General features: G+C 38.4%; 1 protein-coding gene across 2 annotated transcripts; it reads right to left on the bottom strand.

Annotated features, from left to right (window-relative positions):
• Positions 1–66: 66 nt before the first annotated feature.
• Positions 67–12,987, bottom strand: LOC124056284 (sodium- and chloride-dependent GABA transporter 2-like). 2 transcript variants are annotated; one of them, XM_046383570.1, is made up of 16 exons: positions 12,800–12,987; positions 9,041–9,231; positions 8,406–8,540; positions 7,374–7,514; positions 5,422–5,503; positions 5,182–5,314; positions 4,269–4,403; positions 3,547–3,650; positions 2,930–3,054; positions 2,674–2,786; positions 2,049–2,186; positions 1,853–1,955; positions 1,672–1,772; positions 943–1,113; positions 710–849; positions 67–467 (listed from the first exon to the last, which is right to left on the bottom strand). In XM_046383570.1, exons 2-15 carry the CDS (start codon positions 9,225–9,227, stop codon positions 739–741), a joined length of 1,779 nt encoding a protein of 592 aa, XP_046239526.1. In that variant the 5' UTR covers positions 9,228–9,231; positions 12,800–12,987; the 3' UTR covers positions 67–467; positions 710–738. The 2 variants fall into 2 exon arrangements, with proteins under 2 accessions (XP_046239526.1, XP_046239527.1); XM_046383571.1 differs by lacking the exon at positions 12,800–12,987 and having other exon boundaries at positions 8,406–8,556; positions 9,041–9,150.
• Positions 12,988–13,968: the final 981 nt, after the last annotated feature.

Genomic DNA, 13,968 nt, shown 5'->3' with positions numbered 1-13,968 from the left:
GTGTGATAGATTAATTGCTTAAATCATTAACAAGCAAAAACCTTTTGACTTTTTTTCTTTTTTCCCCAAAGGTGAGGATTTGCCAGATTTGTTTTAATATTGCTGTAAATGTAACGCATCACAGTGGGCTCTTGGAAACTGTGATGCGCATTTGTTGCTATTTTCTGATTTAGAAACTTAATTCATAAAAAAAGAAAAAAGAAGAAAGAAAGAAGTTGATAATGAAAAGTTGCAGCCCTACCTCCTAGCCGACAGTGCTATGAGGTGGTAACACATGACCATGAAATGTAGCTGTAAACTCAGAAACCGCAGAGAAAAATATTCCCTGTACAGTAAGCAGATGCATTTCTGCTGAGACAGCAATGAAACTTCACAGTACTTTTTAAGGTGAAATCATAATAAAATCGAAGAGATTCTTCAGTGCAGTGATTACAACCAGGACACCCACAAGGAGTTGAAAGGTAAATCTGAGGAGTCACAAGATTGTGATTATTAACAAATAGAAACAAACGTTTTCTGCTGCACCTTCTTTCCTTAATTCTAGACAATTCAAGCCCCCCAAAAAGTCTTTAGTTCTAATGGTATTGCATGTAAGTGGTAGACATTTCTTTAATTTAGGAGATTGGTATAAAAGTTTTTAAAGGAATTTGGAGGAGGAACACTGTATTGAGGACAAGCTTTTCCTTATTCTTCATACTGTTTAGTATACCTGAAGGTGGTCCTTTCTGTCTGGGGTCACTAGGACACCACACTGTCAGGAGATGAGGTCAAGTCAAACAGTTCAAGAGTTTGCTTCTCTGATTTGTTCAAACACAGATCTTCAGCTGGAGTACATAAGGTAGAGATCCTCTAACAAGGAAAAACACAGGTTTTAACAACAATAAAACTACAAAACAATTTTTTGTAGACATGTTTTCTCATTTTTTTATGGAAACTCCTTACCTGTCGCAGTGTACCAGGAGTGGTGCTCACTTTGTACACCATCCAGAGAGGAACCATAAGTGTGGAGGAGAGAGTGAACCACCACCCAAGAGCATAACCCCACCAGGGATACTCAATTGTGTTGTTGAACTTTAGAGGAGTGTATTTGACCAAGGAGAAAACAAATGTTGCCTGAAAATGAGGCAAGAGAACTTGTTAAATGAAAGCTACTTGAAAAATGCTGATAAATTGAAATTTTGCCTGGAAACAAATGACAAACAAACAAAGCTTTAATCATTATTTGTTTGCCTGGGGAGCTCTGGAGGAGTATCATAACAGGAGGGTAAAGGAATAAACACCTGGAGCTCTAATCAGGAGGAGTTTACTGGTGGAAAGAGAGCTCAGAGTTGACTTTTTAAACTAAAAATCTCTTGAATTCAAATACACAGACACACACGGCCTCAGTGTGAAGACACCTGTGTAGCAACAGAGGCCTATGCTACTAAGCAGGATTTGTTGTTGGCCAGGTAATGGTAAATTGCCGTGGTAAATTATACTACACAGCTAACCTGCTCTGAAGTGGGTTTTAATTGTCCCATAAATCACTATGATTTCCAGGTGGTTTATCTGTTACCCTTATCATCATTTACTGCATATATGCTGTGCAAGGGTTGGGGTTACGCCTTTGACAGATGTAGTATCAAAGGGAGGGGATGGTCATTTGGCATATAAACTGAGACTGCAACTCACCATACATATTACTGGAGTGACATATTTCAAACAATACTTAATCAGGGGAAAAGGCTTGTATCCAATCATGTCCTCGAGATTTTCATAAAAAAGGTCTGCACCTGTAAGTAAATGGAAAACTACGGTAAGGGCTTTCAGTATCACAGTGAAGTAACCATGGACATTCCTCTTGTTTACTCACCATAAACCCATCCAATACACACAGACTGCAGTATGGCAAAGAGAAGAAGAGTCATCCCACTGCAGGCATAGTAGTCAAACACCTGGAAGATGTACAGCCCACCCTGTGTGAGACGGGACCTCAGTTAGCTGATGTGCTATGATCATTTAACATAACACTAAAAAATAAGTTACATAACATTTTAATTTGCTCTTACTTCTGTAACCATCACAAGGCCTATAAAGAAACTACCAACACTGATGGCAAGCAGAAGTAGTTTACGTCGATGGCCAACGTGGAAGAAGGAAGGATTCATGTCAGATATTGCTGTTGTGAGAGCTTCCAGACCTACAAACTGAAACAAAGACCTCTCGTTTACCCAATAACACAACACATGCCGTACACATACATACACACTACGGAGAGAAGATTTCATTATAAGTATTCAAGAGAGTGCAAACCTCTGTTAAGGCTGCACAGTCTGCTAATCTAATTATTTATGGATAATGATAAAGAGTAGAAATTCTTAATCTGCATCCGGATCTGCATCAAAATACACAAGTGACACAAAATAATGGGATACGTGAGCCAGATTTTTGTCATATTGGTGAGTGCGGTTGTTTGTGATAAAGATGAAATTGTTGAAATTTGTTGAGTAGTTCTTAAAATCAAAAGCCAACCCTCTTACAAGTTCTTACAGACAAAAAGAATAATTTGTGTATTATCAAAAATGGAAAAAATACAACTCATTAGTATTACTTATTATATTCCAGCTCATCCTACACAAAAGATCAGCACTTAAGAGTTTTCATTCTCTAAATGCTAAACATGAGTCAGTTAACCTCACTGTCCAGTCCCAGGAGGATGATCATAACGAAAAAGAATATCGCCCAGAGCTGAGGAAAAGGCATCATGGCAACTGCTCGAGGGTAGGCAATGAACGCCAAGCCAGGACCTGTTTGAAGGACACAATGGACATCTAGTTACAATACTGCTGTTTGGTTAAAACATTTAACTAAATCTACAAAGCTCAGGAATTTTATGGTTTGTTAATTCCCTGATTTTCTCTCGTATTTATAACATTTTCTATTACCTCACCTGACTCTGCCACTTTTGATATGTCTGTGTTCTGCTCATAAGCCATGAATCCAAGAGCAGAGAAGATGGCAAAGCCAGCGACAAAACTGGTCCCGCTGTTCAGAAGGCACAAGTACATACAGTCCCTAAAAACAAGAAAAAATTAAAGAAACAAAAGACAAAAAGATGTGTACTTTATTAGATTCTCTTAAATACGTGTTTTCTTTCTTTAGTTGTGACTCATGTTCTAGCATGATGAAGCTAGTTAAATTATTGGCATGAACTGTGAATCATTAGTTTTTTTTTTTGGAAAAAAAATATACATTAACACAATGGTGTTCTTTTTGTGTAAGTAAGTATATCAGCAGTATGACACTTGGAAGCAACTACATTGTGGCATAATGCTTTAAGTTACATTTTGAAATTTAGTTCTGAATCACATTTAATAGAAATGTTAATTGACTTTTTATATCATTTTGCATATTTCTTGAAGTGCAGTTTTCACTGGCCAGCTGAAGCTGCTAACAGAGCAGCATTGTGGAGAGTGTTCTGTGTCTGTGTTCTGTGTGAATCTGCAGTAACCAAACTGAAAAAAAAAAAAAAAATACATACAGTATTAGCTTTTATCTCAAACTTACTTGTAACAGTTATTGTCGTACTTATTATAACTGCCAAGTGCAGTTAGACAACCAATGCAAATAGCATAGGAATAAAATATTTGTGTGCCAGCATCCATCCATACCTGAAAGACAAAAGGACATTTTTCATCTACATTAAAGTTCCATATGAAAGACTTTTACTGTGTGTTCCTGTGAGTCTCTTCAGAACCACCTCATGAGTATTTGCAAGTTTTTAGGCTGTTTGACTTCAGTGGAACCAACAAAGCAATGACCTGCAAATACAGTTACAGTGCAAATCCTGACGCCATCAAAAAATGTGTTTAAATAAACAGTCCTTTCATTCTTCTGAGCTTTGATTCAAACTTAATTTTCACAGAAAAGCAGCATTTTGTAAACGTATTTACATCTAGTTTTTTCTCATCTACCATCTCCACAAAGCTCTTACAATATTCATCCATTCACATGCGTGCTCATTAATGGCAACACAGCTTTTCCTATCTAAAGTGCATGACAGTATTCCTGTTCTCGGCCATTCACACACCGTTGGCAGAGCCATTTGGAGCAGGTGGGGGGTTCAGTATCTTCGACATGCAGCTGTAGCCCGGGATCAAGCTGACTTGCTCCTGAGTCCCTTATGCATTCACAATGTGTCATATATGCTGGATGTTGGTACTTCAGGTTTGAAGGGGCAGAAGTGTCACATATCATTAAAACAGTGTAGTAATGAAATCTGCTCAAACCTGTGGGTCAATCAGGCGGGATGGATCTGGGTAGAGGTAGAACTTGATCCCATCTAAGGCTCCGGGCAATGTGAGTCCACGAACAAGTAACACCAACAGCATCAGATATGGAAATGTAGCTGTGAAATAAACAACCTGCAGAAGAGCCATGGCATCATAAGCACGTCAGCGCTGTTTAGGTAATTACTCTAGCTGCTAGAAGTGAGAAAAAGTTAAACATTTTCAACTTCTTAGGTTAGCATGTTGCTATTTGGCCCATAACATGCAGCACAGCTGAGCCAGATGGAAATGTCTGAGGTTTTGCAAGTTTTTGATGATAAAGCAAACTACTGGACAAAATTAAAAAATCTAACCTGCACAAGGTTGAAAACTTAAAAGATCACCACAGTGATCCATTGCTCAGATATTCAACTCAAAACCACAACAGTGAACCTCATGGTGGCAGTAGAAGTCAGAGGATCACCAAAGCTATTAGCATTTATTTTATGGCCATCACCAATATCTGTAACAGAAATTAATTCTGCAAATCATGAGGTATTTTAGTCTAGACTGAGGACTGGCTGTTAGACTGACTGACTGACTGCTAGCATGAAAGCCACACCTCTAGTATGGCTGAAAAAAATGATCTGTGGCATCTGATGACAGTTATAATATTATATTTGGGGTAGTTTAATAATTAGCTTCTGCGTTGTTGAGGAACTTTTCTCTAAGTGAACATTTTTTAATAGCTGAAGCATAAACCCTGTGCAAACACATCATGTTCTACGTCTGGATCTAGATAGCAGTGACAGGCATGAGTGAGTCGTACATCAAGAGGTACACGATGTGATATGATTACAGCGTTTTTGAAAAATAGAAGAAAATGTCGGCTTCTTGATACTTTTGCAAACAACATAAAAATTCCTTGCCCCACCTTCCCGGTGGACTTCACTCCTTTCCAGACACAGAAGTAGCAGATGATCCAGGACAACAGAAGACACAGAGCCAACTCCCATCGTATGCTGCCTAACTCATGGACACTTCCTGTGATATTTAAAATTCTTCTCCTGCAAAGCACATTTTTGATTATCATTCTCAAATGTCCCTTAGAGATTATTGTCATGCTTTTAGATTTTAGATTTAGCTTAGCTTTTAGATTTTTTTTCATACTCACTCCCAAAACTCTCTCACTGGTGATGTTGCATTTTCAGTCCAGTTCAAATAATTACCCCTTCCATCAAACTCCACACAGGTCTCTGTGGCAAAGGAACACGAGATGTTTTATCCAAGACATTTCAAAACATGAAGGTTTTATCCTAGTGTCTACATACTTTTCTCTTTATTTTTAGTATGTACTGCAGCCGCTCTTACAAAGTATGTATGGTTGCATGTATGCATATATGCATATAATGGGGATGTACCACTTCAGGCAACCGTGGCCTAGAGGTTGGAGTGGATTGTAAACGGAAGGTCGCCCGTTTGATTCCCCCTCCGCACGGGCAGGAAAAATTTGGGTGTGGTGGAGTGATTAATGGGAAAAATGCTCCCTCCTCCTCCATTAGCTGGCTGATGTGCCCTTGAGCAAGACACTTAACCCCCAATTTGCTCCCCGGGCGCTTGATGCAACCCACTGCTCCTGGGTGTGTTTCACTGCATGTTACGTCCGTGTGTTTCAATCAGTGATGGGTTAAATGCAGAGAAGTAATTTCCCATCTTGGGATTAATAAAGTAAATAAAATAATAAAAAAAAGAAATTCATAACACTGCACCTTGAACTTTGACCATGTTGCTCATAACTTTACATAACTGCTTCAAAGTCTATTATAGTTATATAAATGTTTTAATTATACTTGAGTTGGTTGGTAGCATGGATATTAGAACACAGGGACAGGTGTCGAGGCGTATTCCTGGTAGTCTGCAGTGCCTCTGATATTTTCATTTTATGTTCTTTGTATGTATTTGGATCATTTATATATGCTGCAAACAAACAAGGAGCAACTGCATGAAAAAAATAAGTTAACATGTAGGTGTATAATACTGTTTTGGGGTCACACTGGGATTAAGCCATACACACAGGTAACAAATCTTCAACCCTTTAGCAACATTTTCATATAGAATGAAATGACTCATTACATTTGCACAAAGTTAAGGAAAATCATAATTTTACTGGCTTGATTCCAAAAATGCTGGGATGCTGTGTCTTTCTTTTTTACTGCATGTAAGTAGGGACATTATTTACTTTTGCCTATAAAAATGCCTAGTCTGTTAATGACACTGCCCTACACTTGCTTTGTCTGCAGGAGGACAGTTTCTCTGCGTTCACGTAGTGGAAACGTGATGCGCATATACTGAGAATGGACTTTACAGTGAAGTATAAGAGGCCACTAATTAAGCTTTTATGAAGAAAAAATATTTGTACTGATGAAGTTTTAAGAATATGGATGAACTTTTTTGGGGCAAAATCATACCAGACAGTTATCAGTTACAGTTATCAACAGTTACAGTTAAGTTATTAGTCATATTTTGTATGATTTAATGCCTGGAGGCACTGTTTCGTAATATTACATGAACACCAAGCAAACAAACCAGGCCCTTGAAGACTTAAAATGTTTCCAGCAGCTGCACTTTGTACAACCCTGTTTAGAGAAAGTTGGAATGCGGTTGAAAACTAAAATAAACTATGTTTCTATGTTTGTCAGAAAAGGTTTTACAAATTGTTCCGGATTCCATGTTATAACCCTTATACAATCACATGTTTCACAAAGTGGTGAACATCGCCCCATCCTTGCTTGTGAACGACTGAGCCTTTAGAGTATGCCCCTTCCAGTCATAATACTACCAAGCCGATAAGGTAAATAGGGTAAATACATTGCCAAAAATACTGTATATTGTCTGTGTCCAGTTTTCAGTTGCGTATATGTCAAAATGGATTAGCAAATTTACGTATTCTATTTTATTTATGTCTTACACAACACACAGGACACAGCATCCCAACATTTCTGGAATAAGGCCAGTAACATTATGACTTTCTTTAAATTTGAGCAAACGTAATGAGTCATTATTGCACTAAAAATTCATAATATCAGTTTGCTTCTATGTGTGTTTATTCAGTCAGTTAGAAGATACCCATGTTCCAGCTGTTTCTGCAACTCGCCCAGGGAAGTTCAGCGTTGAAAGAGAAGAAGAGATACAGGAAAGCCCAGGCCAGTATGATGATGTAATAAATACTGGAGTATAAAACAACCACCTGACTGCCATAGCCCAACCCTGAAAACAAACAAACAAACAAACAAACAAACAAACAAAGTCACTTAAACCAGCAAGTTATAAAGTCATTAAATATTTCACATTTAAATCCTTCAGTCATGTGACAGCAGACAATATTTAACTCATCAGTCATGTCAAATACAAAATACTGGCTCATTACCTACCATTATTATTACTAGTGATCCATTTTTGTTCAATTGTTTGTTTGTTTCATTTTGAAATTACTAGTCTTTCAGTCCATCTACTGTTGATCGCTGCCCTAGTGGCTGGCCAGTAAGTCAGAAACCCCTTTGCCTCTATCCTCTATCACGTCAAATAAATTTTTCTCAGAGGTTTTCAGTTTCTGTCATTTTAGGTAATTCTTATCACACTGATGTTCATTCAAGTGTTTTCCTGATAATTTTGGCCTTTAATAAAGGGTGGTGAAACGTCATGATGGACAGCTGAGTGCCGCTCTCAGTTGGGTGATGGATATATGGTCGATGCAAGGTGTGTTTACAGCTGTAATGTGGGTTTGTTTCACTAATTAACATTAGCCTGCCTTGCACAGAAATTAGCCCTGCTGTTAAAGTGTTAACCTAAGTTGCTTGCCTGGTTAGCTTGCCCTGTATGATGTTTGCTGCTACAGTTTGCATTATTTGTAAAATGCAAGGGGTTTTATTACAGTCAGCATTGATTCACAAGAAGCATCTTCATGAACAAGTGGAAGGGTAGTAGCGATATTCGTACGTTTTTTGGATAGCCTCAGAAGACATGAGTTGAGAGTGTGAAGAGTGAGAAAATGAGCAGCAGTCAGATTCCAGAAGTATACAGTAGTTCATCTAGACTTCCTTTATGGTGAAACATACATATTGATTTGATTTCACATGGATAGTAATTCTAGATCTTTACCTTCAAAAAGGGGACAAATTTTCCTCCAGCAGGTTATACTTCCCTGTTTGGTGTACTGGCCAAGAGCTGTCTCCAGGAGAAAGAGGGGAATGCCGCAGGTAAAGAGGAAGAGCACATAAGGGATAAAGAACACCCCTGGAAAACAGAAGAGTTACATTACATATCACAACTGTTCGTGTGTAACACTTTTATTAATCCAAAAGAATAACATTTAAACACTAACTCTAAATCTCATCTCCAATGATATTTGACTAAATAAACAGCACTAAAAAAACAATTAAAACTAAAATAAACAGTGTTAGCTCATTTACAAACATCAGTTCAACAGTCTGGGTGTGTTAGTCAGTTTTCTTTGAAACATTCTGTTGGGTTCAACTTGTAGCATGTCTACATATGCTTATGTTTCCTGTATAATTAGCAAAATGGAGCTTGATGAGACCTAAATGTTCTTGTGCCATACACTTTAGATCATACGCAATAGACTGCTTTAATAGTGCCATAGACAAGCATTATTAGAATAAAATAAATCTTGTCGCAACTTTCAGTCTTAACTCAATAATCATTTTTTGTCGCCATCAAGTGGTGTCACCATTCTGCATGTATAATTTTGAAAACAGTACATTTTTTGAACTCACCTCCTCCATTTTTGTAACACAGGTAAGGGAATCTCCACACATTTCCTAGACCTATGATTTGCCCTGCAACCGCCAACAGGAACTCAATTTTGCTGGACCACTGTCCCCTGGTCAAGGTGCTGGGTACAAGATGGGCTGTGCCAGTGTCCAGCCTGAACTTGCCCTCTGGACCAAAAGGCACATCCATTGCACTGTAACGAGAGAAGGTATGAATAGAGAGAAGGTATGAATAATACTAATATGAATGAATAAAACCTCTGTTCCATCAAGCAAACCTTGTTTGCATTGTTTTTGTTGTTTTGTTTGTGTATTAATTGTAATTATTTAGGTTGTTTGTGGCTCTTATTTTGAAGAAGCCAATGATGACTGAGAACAAATTCTGCATAAATCACAGAAGAAATACTGATACGATTTAGTTGCTGTATTAATATTCAAAATCTGCACAATGTGAGCAGTTTTGCTGTATTAGGTCAGTGGATATTTGCTGCTGCCTGGCATGAGGATAATTCCTCCATCAATGTTGCTTTTGTGCTGCTGCTCTGAATTTGATGTGGGAGGAAGCAAGAGGAAACCCAATCAGACACAGGAGACCATGCAAACTCCACACAGAGAGGGCTCTGCCTAGCTACATTTTTGAATTATACTTTGTAATTTTAGGGCAACATTAGTATTAATGTTAACATTTATATTAACATTAATATCCATGGATGGATGGATGGATGGATGGATTAGTATTAGTTAGCCTTAGGATGTTCAGTCCCTAAGATACTATTGCATTGGCTTCAGTGTTTGACAAGATAAGATAAGATAAGATAAGATGAACTTTATTGATCCCGCAGTGGGGAAATTCACTTGTCGTGGCAGCTCACAAGAACAGAAGAAGAGTGCAAAAAGCAAAAAGTGTGCAAAAACAGTTACAAAAAATATAGAGGTAAAATAATTTAACAATTTACAAGGTACAGTAAACACAGTACAATATACAGATATATACAAGTCCTGATAAGGGAGGAAAAGAGGACTAGTCTGCCGCTGAAGGAGCCACTCAGAGCCTACACTTTCTGATGCAGAGGGTGAGAGGTGTTATACACGATGGATGTCAGCTTGGCTAACGTCCTCCTCTCACCCACCTCACCCAAGTCTAAACAGACTCCACGGAGTCTGTTTAGACTTGTCTATGGTCACTGAAAAACAAATTTGTTCTACAGACCATTTATGCAAAAAGTGTTGTTGTAACCATTGAAAGAGAGTGTTTGTGTTAGTAGGAATGTGTTTTGCACGTCTGGTTTAAAGAGGAGTTATGTCATAAGCTGTGACTCAGTTGATTTTTAGTGCAGTGGGGCCATCTTTTGCCCTGGTTTGAACTATGAAGACATATTTCTGTAGTGAACAGAAGTAGACCCTTGAGAGGAATTACTGGTTTGAAATCTCATTAAAATCTCTTTTGGAAGATCCCTTCAGCCCCTACTGTCACTGACTACAAAACAAACGGTCATGGTCATGGTCATCACTTAGACTTACTTTAATTTCCTAGAAACTTAACCGCCACATAACCATAACAATAAACATTACTTGCCTGACCCTTACCCTAACCTAATCCTGCTGAGCTGCATCTTTCACTGATTTCTTAGATCGGCTAAATCTTCAGGTTAAAGAAAAACTAACCAATGTCACCTGAGGTTACCTTTGAGGAATCAAAAACCTCTAGATTTTCTAGAAGTTCCAACAATTATTTACTGTAATTTCAGTCTATTCCACCTGTATTCCACAAAGGTCCATTAATGTAGTTCTGTAAATTTATATTATATTATATTTATATTGTTTATATTATTATACCTCATCGACTTTACACACCTTACTTACTACTCTCTGAGAACTTCTAGGAACACTTTTCAGACAAGTTGGGATTGGGGGAACTGGAGACTGGGAAGGTTGTGGAATGTTCAACAAATACCCTAAGTATTCAAGACTTTAACTGACAATAGGTGGTAGTGTCACGTAAAACCAGTAAAAGGTGAGCATGAATGTACAAAACTAACAGGCGAGTTGATATCAAAAGAGAAGGCAGAACTTGGAAGCCATTGGTGTGCTCAGGTTATCTGGGGTCTGGGCACTGGCAGTCAGAAAAGTGAGATGCATTTAATAGTATAGTTACAAAGTCTGGTGAAGATTGAAATTGTTTTATTACGCGACTAAGATGTTGGTACTGCATCAGTTTGAGGGCACCCTCAAGGGCACTTTATCACATTGTTTACAAACTGGGCAACTAGGAGGCACTGTATTTTGTTCTATATGCCATGGAGGCATCCAAGAGGGCACTTCTGTGGCATTTTTCTCAAACATGGGGGCACCAAGGAGGGCAACTGCTCCCCTTTCCCCTCTAGAGTCCACCAGTGTCAAAAGTGCAAATGCCAGGTGAGCTATAACTTGGTTGGTTGGTTGCTGTTAACAACTTGGCCAGGTAAGGAATAGTTGTTGGTCAGATCTGGTTTGTTTCTTTTTATTTCAGTCTACCACTGACAGGGAAGCATGAGCTCAGTGTTAGTTTTCTGTTTTGATAATCTGATCCTAATAAATACGTTAATTGTAATATTCATAAACTCCATTCTATTGTTATGCTGTTGTTATGTTATATTAATCTCAGATTAAGATGCTGAACAATGAAACAGCACTTATGCATGCAGTTTGTACTTGTACATAGCAATAATTCAATTTTTTTAATACCAGTTCAGTTTTCTTAAGATAACTTTACGATGAGCCTACCCTACCCTAACCCTCTTGTCATGCATTTTGGTCAAATATTTGCACCAGAGAAATGTATTTGTTTGAAACAATGTGAGCTTTTAGCAGCAATTCATGCAACCTCTAAGGGCTAAAAAAATTGTGTACCATTGATGAAGCCCAGGCGAAAAATCCCAACTTTTCTTAAAAAGCATGGGAAATATTTTGACTGGTTGAGACTAGTGGACCAGATGGGGTGTTTCAAATCAGCTGCATAGGAATGTATTTCCTGTGAGATAAGATGACCAGAGGAAAAAACCCAGTGTACCTATCAGATAACTTCAGCCTGAATGATCAGGTCAGGCTGAAATGCAATTTTGAAAGCAAATATTTTTATTTGTGATAGTGCGCTAAAAAAATTAAATTGACTTGACCATGACAAACTCTTGAGGAGCTTGGTAAGAAAGTTAAAAGGTGAACATGCACGAGTAAATCTATCTGATATGGGTAAACGTAAGAGGAGGTAGCAGGTCTTAACTACAGGTGCATACTAAGGTGACCAAACCTTAGCTCAGGAATAGTTTAATGTTGGTCTTTTTAAAAACATCTTCACCCCCAACAACAGCGCTGCTTTGATTAACTGATCTTGAAAAATTTAGCACCCAGTTTTTTCAAGGTGACTTTTTAAAAAGGTTGTTATCATACATTATGTTCAATTATTTTAATGCATTTGTTTAAAATAATGTGAGCTTTTTGCAACTGTGATCGCAGAACAATCCGAGGTGTTACACTCAGGAAGGGAAATAGCTGCTCTCACTGCAGAGCAGCCAATAACCTTTGGCCTACATAATACGGCTGCAAGCGTCAAGATTAAGTGCAGTCACAAAAGCCGGTTGTCACTAAACTGCAAACATACATTTTGTTTTCTGTTCAAGAAACGAAAATCACATTAATGAATGCTTTCGGTTTATACAAAGTACAGTCGTCAGAACAGAAAGAAACTTGCCTGCGACCTCAGAGAAAGGAACTGGTAAAGAGTACCTGACAAAGATCACGTCACTTCAGTAATCTGTGGTTCTGGTTTCCATATAGGGTGCCTTTTGGGGAAAATAAAAGTCCAGATCCCCCAGTCTGCCCAGGACAAGTGTTCTTCTTAGCTCTGACCATGAGGCCATGAGGGGAAGTTTGTGAGAGCTGTGTTTGAGTGACAATGAGGGAGAGAGAAAGAGTAGGAGGGACGTAGAGCTGGGGGTGGGGATAATGTGGACGGGCAACTTAAGGCGGAGACTGTTCAACAGGCCCACATGGCCTCATAGTAAAGAGCGTGGAATGTGCACAGTGGCAACAACAGCAATCCTGCTCTGTGGGTGGCGGTGTAGGTCAACGGTATGTCCTCCATATTATTGCAGACATACAAATCTGCAACTACTATCACCCACAGAGAATGAAACCATTGTTTTCATTTAAGCAGGCTGATTTTTTTTTTTTAATGAAACGTCTCAGCAATGAATTGAATGGACCTCCACGATTCCTAATGAATCCTGATAACATGAGTGATATCTTAACATTTCATCAGGAGCAATTATCTTCAGAGAACTGGACACATAAAAACATGTCAAGTTTCTCGTCCACTAGAGTCAACACTACTGTGCTTTCTTACCAGAAACTTTTCAGCTTCTTGGTGATCTTGCAGCCAGTTGCCACCTATATTAGTTTTGTTGTAGTGACATAAGAGTCTATTGAAGGTTAATTCCTCATTTTCTTCCTCCTCTATGAATCAACCTCATTGTCCATACAGCATATTTTTACATATGTCCCTTTTTTATAATGGCAGAGTTTGTTGAACATGCTTTCTGCTGCTCCTCTGATATAGGTCAGGGTGGGGGATGGTTTAGCTACAAATTTCTGCTTCCTGCCGCATTGGTTTTACTATTAAAGTGAATGACCAAAGACTTTTCAAAAAGATCCTCAGATTCAAAATGGTCAGATCCAGATCCTTAACAAAACCTGAATAAAGAGGCCCATACTGACTGCACCCCAACCTGAACAGCTGACAGCTGTGGAAATGAAGATTTGTTTTGGTTGTTATTGTTTTTTTATGATTTGCTCTAGTTAAGGCACCGGCTGAGGACAGAGCAAGTCTTTATTTATAAAAGATTGCTGTTTTCTTTCAAAACACTCTGAAACACTGACTTGCCCAAAATGTTAAT

Source organism: Scatophagus argus, chromosome 3 (genome assembly GCF_020382885.2).
Source record: "Scatophagus argus isolate fScaArg1 chromosome 3, fScaArg1.pri, whole genome shotgun sequence".
Lineage (NCBI taxonomy): Eukaryota > Metazoa > Chordata > Actinopteri > Scatophagidae > Scatophagus > Scatophagus argus.
This window is presented reverse-complemented; position numbering and strand designations above follow the sequence as displayed.

Bases quoted from the DNA above. Each gene is read 5' to 3' on its own strand.
- LOC124056284 (XM_046383570.1), bottom strand. From the start codon at position 9,227: ATGGATGTGCCTTTTGGTCCAGAGGGCAAGTTCAGGCTGGACACTGGC. The intron at 3,055-3,546 runs GTAAGTTTGAGA...TCTTGTTTTTAG, and splicing joins TACGACAATAACTGTTACAA to GGACTGTATGTACTTGTGCC. The intron at 1,773-1,852 runs GTGAGTAAACAA...ATTTACTTACAG, and splicing joins GTGTATTGGATGGGTTTATG to GTGCAGACCTTTTTTATGAA.